We start from the raw sequence: 8,571 nt of genomic DNA, 5'->3' as shown, positions 1-8,571 counted from the left end.
TACCTGGCCGACCAAAAAGTCACGATCGTATACCGTCTAAGGCTGAAGAGAAGAAGAGATCGACATGTAGTCGGTGCAACGAAAGTGGTCATACAAGGTTGACATGTGGATCACCAGTGCCATCACAATCATCTTTTCCTCTACCAAAATATGGATCCTCATCAAAATCCCAATCACAACCAGCTTCACCTTTTGGGACTGTTAACTTAGGTGATTTTTAAATGCAAACGTTGTATTATGTGTATATTATGTGTGAACTTTTAACATTTTTAGTTAGGCATGTATTAGTAACTTGAGTTTGAACATTGCTATGATATGTTCAGTTGTTATCACTTATTAGACATTCATTTGACTATCGCAACGCGGAAATCGCAATGTGAATATGACTATCGCAACACGGAAATGACTATCGCAACGCGGAATTGACTATCGCAACGCGGAAATGACTATCGCAACGAGAGAATCGCAATGCGAAATGAAAATCGCAAAGAGTGAATCGCAATGCGAAAATGAAAATCGCAACGCGAAATTAGTTTCGCATTGCGATTCACTCGTTGCGATTTTCATTTCGCATTGCGATTCTCTCATTGCGATAGTCATTTCCGCGTTGCGATAGTCTGTTTTGCATTCAACATAATACAGATTGAAATCAACAAATCAACTATTACATTTCAATTAATTAAACAAGCACAAATAATAATTATGTACACATCAATTAAATAAATCAACATTTACAAATCATCTTTTACAAATCAATTAAACAATCAAAAAATAATAATGAATTATTTCCTCATCAATTATTGAATCAACTTTTGCACTCATACATCCATTTCACGCAGCTCACTTCAGGATTAACCTGCAGAAACCAAACATTGAATCAACAACACTTTCTACACATCTAAAACCTACAAACAGCAAATTATTGAATTCTAGCTACTTAACCAAACATTTTCAAACCAAAAAGAGTATATATGTTTAACAACACTTGCATTTGACTTACAAATTGTTTATTGACACTTTCATAACGCGAATGCAGGTAGGCAGCGTCTCGCATATATCGCTCTAGCCATAAAATGCCGAAACCACAAGCCTACTGCACCTCTATCTCTATCGGTGGGAGGTAGAAAATGTGTACTTCCTGTCGTCAAATGCTCCAAGCACATGCATACGAGAGGACCACAATCCCCTCTGGCTTCCTTCGTTTGTTGTGGCGCGGTCTCGTCTCTGATAACTGTAACATTGAACTTCTTTGGCTTCTTGTTTCCAGACTTAGTCCAATAATTAATTGCATCCAAGAATTTAGCCAAATGAGAGCTCCATCCCTTAATAATATCTCTCAAATCAGACAATGATATGTAATTTATCATGCTGTCATATACTATTGTCTTTAGGGATGGGAGCTGAAGCTCGACGAGAAGCCAATGAGTACAGTCCAAAACAAGGATAAACACCTGCATCGAAATGTAATAATTCAAATTGCGCACTTATTTATGAACACCTTTAAAATATTTAAACAAATATACTAACCTTATCGACCTCCCACCATGCAGGATAAAGTTTAGCTTGCCCATTAGCCAACACATATGATTCCTGTCGTTGATTCTTCAAGTGAACTACGTGAAAAGACGTCGGCATAATTGTATATCGCATTTTTTTATATTTTTCTTCAATTTCCTTACAATTAGAAGACGTGTCACCCATGCATCAATATGCTGTTTTACAAAAAAAGACATATATTAGTGAATTATATAAATTAAAAAAAAAATTAATCAAACTGAAATATAAGATGAAATATAAGACTTACCCCCATCGAAATAGTCGTTGTCTTCAACCCCTAATAATACACCCCACCAAGACCGTTCAATCAACAAATGCATATCATCGTTGAGTTTGTATATGTCAGCGTAACACCCTTGGCTCCGCTCATATAGATAAAAATCAACTGCGGTCTTAGCCCAAAGGGTATTATCCAGAATTGTTTCCGGTAGTTATTTCCTCTCCACTTTATCTGCCGGAATGGTACTGGCCGGTAACTTATACGAAAGCCAACAGTCATCCATCATGTCCGGCACGTGAGGGGGCTTCTCAATAATTCGATATATTACGCCGTGTGAATCGGGCTCTAGAATGTTGGGAGGGACCTCTTCAACGATGACAGTGGCCTCTTGAACGGTGGGAGGGGACTCTTGAGGGATGATAGGGGCCTCTTGAACGATAGGGGAGGCCTCTTGAATGATGACAGGTGAGTCAGGCTTTTTCTTACGGATTCTTCGCACTATTGGGGTGAACGGAGACGTAATGGCACGTGTACGCCGTCTGATACGTGAACTCCATCTTGCAAGAAAAACCCGACGTAGAGCATCCACCTTAGCGGGCCGCTAAAAATAAATTAATACATAAATCAGTAAATAAACAGACATGATATTAAACAGTGAAAACAAAGACAAATATATTTCAAACTTGCACGGTATTCACCCAAGTCATTATTATATCATTGTTCACAAAATGCATCAGATAACATTCCAGAAGTAAGCACTTATATAAACATTTAAAAGGACAACATATAGGTTTAGTGCAGGTTCAATGACAACATAAAGAGTAGTAGTTTATTCTTGAAACTTAAATTTTCAACACTGTGAAGTTAGTATTTGTCTTTTGGTTGAAGTAATGCAATTCATTCAAGTTTCAATTTACAGAAGAAGAATAGAATCTGAAACTTAAAATCGCAACGTGAAAATGACTATCGCAACGCGAAAATGACTATCGTAACGCAAAAATGACTATCGCAACGAGAGAATCGCAATGCGAAATGAAAATCGCAACAACAAAATCGCAACGCGAAAATGACTATCGCAATGCGAAAATGACTATCGCAACGAGAGAATCGCAATGCGATTTTAATTTCGCATTGCGATTCTTTCATTGCGATAGTCATTTTCGCATTGCGATTTTGTTGTTGCGATTTTCATTTCGCATTACGATTCTCTCGTTGCGATAGTCATTTTCGCGTTGCGATAGTCATTTTCGCATTGCGATAGTAAACTATTCTTCTTCTGCAAATTGAAACTTGAATGGATTGCATTACTTCAACCAAAAGATAACCAAAAACAAATACTAACTTCACATGGTTAAAGAATAAATAGTTAAACAGTATTAGCAGCAACCGAATGAATTTACTAAGCAATCTAAGTGAAATTACGAGTAAATTTATCATCAAGTTAAATATGAAAAATATTAAACTTACCTCGTTGCGTAGAGTATGAACCTCGTTCTGCAACGATGCTACAATCTCACGTAGAGCTGTTAACTCACCACGTAAAGTAGACACCTCAACACACCATGCACCATTGTCATCGCGTAAAGTACCGACCTCCTCACGCAAGGCATTAACCTCATTACGTAACACCCCTAACTCATCCCGTGGAGGTGGAGGTGGAGGTGGAGAACAGGGAGATAAACTTCGTGGCATTTTTGCCGGTCGCCTATCATGAGGTGATGGTGGAGAAGAGGCTCGATGATGTGACAGAATACGTGATGACTCTCGTTGTGGAGGTGTATATTCGGGTCGATCAGGTGATGGCTCTCGAAGTGGTGGTTGCTCATCATCCGTGCCATAAAAAAAAGCTTACTAGCTTGCCACCAATCAATGGCAAGCTCAGCTTCCGTGGGTGTCAGCCTCTGTAATGGAGTGTTGGCCTCCTAACAATATAAAAGCTCAAACAAAGTAAAACGTGTACTAGTAATAACTTGTTTATAAACATATGGTAGTATTTGTGTTAACTTACATTATTTATTGTAGTATACGGTAGTAAATCTTCCCATTGCTGCAAGGACCGTTTCCTCTTCCAGGAAATAGCCCTAGGAATATCATTAGAAGTTTTTAATGCATATGTCAGCATGGCGGGAAAGGCCTCAAATATCCAAATCTACAAACAATATAATAACAAACATTAGTAATTGTTAAAGAATTAATTATAATTTTGGAAACATTATATAAAAATTATTACCTTAAAGGCCCAAATAAAGCCTGACAAAGTGTATTTGGAACCATCGCCACGCAAACTTTTCCGATCATTAAAGGCAGACGACAACTTATTCCATGTAGCTCTCCATAGATACGAACCCCACGGAAACAGGTTCCATGCATTTAGGTCCTCTACCAATTTAATTTGATCATTAGGAATAGGTTGTCGGGCCTCTCTGCCTAAAAAGCCAGCTTGCAAAAGTATTAGAAGGCATACTCGGACAACATCGACATCATCCATCCGAGTAAAACCATCTTTCTTATTCAATAATCTCGTCAAGTATTCCACGTGTAAATTCGACTTCTCCGTTGACAGCTCAGGAAAAACCCGGGAAAACCATGATAGGCGGGTAATATGTCTAGTGTATTGATCTACATCATCATATCCGAAGTGTAGACCGGTGATTAAGCAAAACTCCTCCCGCCCAAAACACGTATACGCCGGTGGAAAATCAAACCATATCTCTTCATCACGACGTTGTATATCTCTGGTAGATCGCTAGTCATGGTTTGAAGAAACAGATGGGTCAACATAGCATCTCCACCCGGATGTTTTACTTTTAGCCATGGCCCGAAGCAAGTATCCTCAAATATTTTTCTTTGTGCAGGTGAAAGCTTCGACGCAATTGTTTTGGCCAGGCTTACTTTATTTCTTAAGGTCAATTGAGCCGAATAAAAGTTCTGCAAAAACAATAAACATACCAATTTAGATATACCAAAAACTACACTGTGAAGATATGAACAATAAACATAAAGAGTAGTAGTTTATTCTTCAAACTTAAATTTGCAACACTGTGAATTTAGTATTTGTTTTTTGGTTGAAGTAATGCAATTCATTCAAGTTTCAATTTGCAGAAGAAGAATAGTTTCTGAAACTTTAAATCGCAACACGAAAATGAAAATCGCAACGCGAATTTGACTATCGCAACGCAAGAATCGCAACGCGAAATGAAAATCGCAATGACAGAATCGCATTGCGATAGTCATTCTCGGTTTCAAATACTAAAATTGAAAGAAACTTGAATGGATTGCATTACTTCAACCAAAAGACAAAACAAAGACAAATACTAACTTCACAGGGTTAAAGACTAAACAGTTTAGCAGTATTGGCAGCAATCGAATGAATATAATAAGTAATCTAAGTGAAATGGTTAATCTATTATTGAAAACACTAGTAAACTTATCATCAATTTCAATATGAAAAACCTAATAATAATGCAAAAATTTCAAAATAAAAATAATTAAAAAAACTAACCATCGGTGGTTGATTTGGTTGATTTTCCATTTTTGACCGTGAATGATTTCGCCAGAGATGGAGACTGATATCGTCGGCGATGGAGACTGATATCGTCGGCGATGGGGACTGATTTCGTCGGAGATGGGGACGGATGTCGCCTTAGAGAGTGAGAGATGGAGATGAGACTGAGTTGTGATTTAGGGTTTTAGGTTATGAGTTGCGATTACGGGATATACTGTGGACGGTTCAGTGTTCCGATATATTAATATATTCGTGTTTGGAATTTGAAAAAAAAATACGCGTTGGATACGAATGGCGCTATGTAAATCGCATTGCGATAGTCAGATTCGTATTGCGATTTACGTAATCGCATTGCGATTTTTCAAATTCACGTTGCGATTTACGTATTCGCATTGCGAATTAGGAAAATCGCAACGCGAATTTGGGAAATCGCAATGCGATAGTCAGAATCGCGTTGCGAATCTGGAAACTGATTTGCGATACTGGAGATCGCGTTGCGAATTATCGATCGCATTGCGATTTAGTTGGTCATTTTGGCAAATCCAAAAAAAGTTGGTTAAAATCGTATATTATAATGCATTTTTTGTCACTGAGGTTATTTTCTCTTTGTAATATAATATTTTTCAACGAATTTTTCGACCTATTTTCTGGTTAGTTAATATCTCCGACGGTGACTATTGTTTATGATTATTTAACTTAAATAATTTACAAATCTCAATTCTAAACAAACTAGTTTAAAATTAATTATTATTTTTAATTAAAAAATCATTATTTAATTATAATTCTATTAAAAATAAAATTAATTTTTTAATTAATGATTAATTTTTAAAAAATCCAATACTTTTTAATATTTATATAATAAGGACAACTTTAATTGTGATGTGTTTCGATACGTCACTTTAGTGGTACGTTGCGGTATACGACGTGCAACATAGTTTTCTTTATTATTATATTGGTGTTCTAGAAAGTGAGTTTGTAAGGCAGAGTGAATCGCGCGATACCCTTACGTTTGACGTAGTCGACCGATCCTTAACTATCAAATATTATCTTGGCCTCCAAGTCTCGGAAAAATTTTCTATAATCTTTTAAAAGTTTTAATTTAGTTTCTTTTATATTTTATGAAACTTTTAATAGAAATTTAAATTTTTAAATATTTTAATTCAGTCCATATTTTTTTTAGAAAAACGTATTAATTTTCAAACTTATTTTTTTTTAAAAAATTAATTACACTCCTTAAAAAATAATATCAAAATATGTCACAGATATTATAATGATTATTTTTATTAGCATTTATACTGTTGAAATGTTCGTAATTTTATATTACGAAACATTTATTGTAAAATATTTATAATGAAAATAGTTTTGTTTGGTACAATTATGAAAATAGTTACATAAAACATTCTTCAATTATATATTAAGAAAAATATTTACAAATAATAATAATAATAATAATAATAATAATAATAATAAATTATTTTAAAAAAAAATTTAAACATATAAATAATTTATTATTTAAATGAAAATATATTTTATATACTATTAAAATATAGAATAGTATGTTTAATAACATTTAAATAATTTAATAGTATTGATATTTAAAATATTTTTAAAAAAATTATTTTAAAGATATTATCAATATAAATATTTAGTTTAATTTAAGTTAAATTTTGACTTAAAAACTTTTATTAATTATAAAAAAAAAACTATTTTCCAAAAAAATTTCTCACATTCTTTAAGAGAGAAAAGTCAAATTGTAAGAAAAATGGTCTTGTTTAAAATAGCTAGTTATTTTTTATTTGGCCATTTTATTTTTTACAAAACAAACATCTAAAGATAATTTTTTTTTATTAAAGAAAATCATTTTCCACTAAACAACTTGGATTTTTATTATTATCACGTACCCCTTTTGTTTTATTTAGGTCAAACCAAAAAGAAGATAAAAAACAAAAAGTGTTATAAAGAGTAGCGTAGAGAGCAAGAAGGGACATCAACACTTGACCATCCTCAATTCTCCACTCCATAACACTGGGAGCAGATCGGTGTAGCTAATCATGGGAAAACAAAGAATTTCAAGGTCAGCTTTATAAACCACTGAATTTCATAACGAGTTTATAGTATTGATGCATATCAATCAAATACCAGTTTCTTTCTTTTATAATCCGAATCAACAAGCATTTTATAGCATACTATGAAATCTTCAAAGAAAATAACACTGATGATAACTTGCAGAGAGCAGATGAAGAAAAGTAAGAATTCCATGGGTGCAACTAACGAAGCTGTATCCAGCGCTTCCCAAAAGAAGCATCTTAGGTCAAGGAAACCCAAGTTTGAGGTACTTCCTATAAGGTCGATCTTTTTTCATCTCTTAATATATATACTCTTTTCTGGGTTCTTTTCTTCTTCTGTATTGTTATTCTTTAAAATTTCCGTTTAGATTGGCAAACCAAAGCAAGGATTTGATAAAAAGAAAAAGGATAAGAAAAAGAAAAGGAAGGAGACATCAGCCACAAAGATTGAAAAGCTATTGAAGAAGTTCCCTTTGATGTTCGATGAGATTAGGGCAAACAATCAGCGCCTGAGAGAACTGATAGCTGAGATCAACGCTCACATTGTCGATCAGCTTAATGCTTGGGATGAAGGTGGCAACCGCTTTTGACTGTTCGATATCAGGTTGGTTTTGCCCTAAACTTTATCAGTTTTACGATAATTTTTTATTGGCAATTTGTCTGATGGAATTTAATTTGCTACTCAGGTGGGAAAGAGGAGAATACCAACAAGTTTCGACATCTTAGGGTTTCTCACTTGAATTCTCTACATATCTATCTATTTATTTATCTACCTACCTACTTATCTGTTAAGAATTATGAATTGAAATGGTGTGTTTAGTTATTGAAAGACAATCTATTTGCTTCATTTGATTCAAGTGCTTCAATTTGGGAAATAATTATTTGATTTCTGATTCTGGTAATTCATCTTTGCTTCTTGTTGAATGCTATATGTATTTGTTGATGCGAATCTAGTGAAGGCGAATTCTTCGCCCATTACTATATGCACCCTAGGTATAAAAGACAAAGCGTACTCTTTTAAATAATTTTACGTGAGAAATGCAGTTTCTTGCCTTTAATTTCTTAGATTAGGGGAAAATAAGGAAAGAGAATGTTTCGACACCAGTTTCAATAGGTAAAAAAATTTCAATGGTAGAAGGGATTGTTCTTTCTTGAGGTATGGTTCGAACAATTATGTCTGAAAGTGTGTATGATCATTATCAATTGACTAGAAAAAATCTAAA

At 34.3% G+C, this 8,571-nt stretch overlaps 1 protein-coding gene across 1 annotated transcript; it reads left to right on the top strand.

Annotated features, from left to right (window-relative positions):
• Positions 1 to 7,258: 7,258 nt before the first annotated feature.
• Positions 7,259 to 8,238, top strand: LOC120143304. The gene is made up of 4 exons (XM_039157660.1): positions 7,259 to 7,356; positions 7,512 to 7,614; positions 7,717 to 7,952; positions 8,035 to 8,238. The coding sequence occupies exons 1-3, from the start codon at positions 7,334 to 7,336 to the stop codon at positions 7,936 to 7,938; spliced, it is 348 nt and encodes a 115-aa protein (XP_039013591.1). The 5' UTR covers positions 7,259 to 7,333; the 3' UTR covers positions 7,939 to 7,952; positions 8,035 to 8,238.
• Positions 8,239 to 8,571: the final 333 nt, after the last annotated feature.

The sequence above is a fragment of the Hibiscus syriacus genome, unplaced genomic scaffold, assembly GCF_006381635.1.
Source record: "Hibiscus syriacus cultivar Baekdansim isolate YM2019G1 unplaced genomic scaffold, ASM638163v2 tig00110840_pilon, whole genome shotgun sequence".
Taxonomy (NCBI): domain Eukaryota; kingdom Viridiplantae; phylum Streptophyta; class Magnoliopsida; order Malvales; family Malvaceae; genus Hibiscus; species Hibiscus syriacus.
This window is presented reverse-complemented; position numbering and strand designations above follow the sequence as displayed.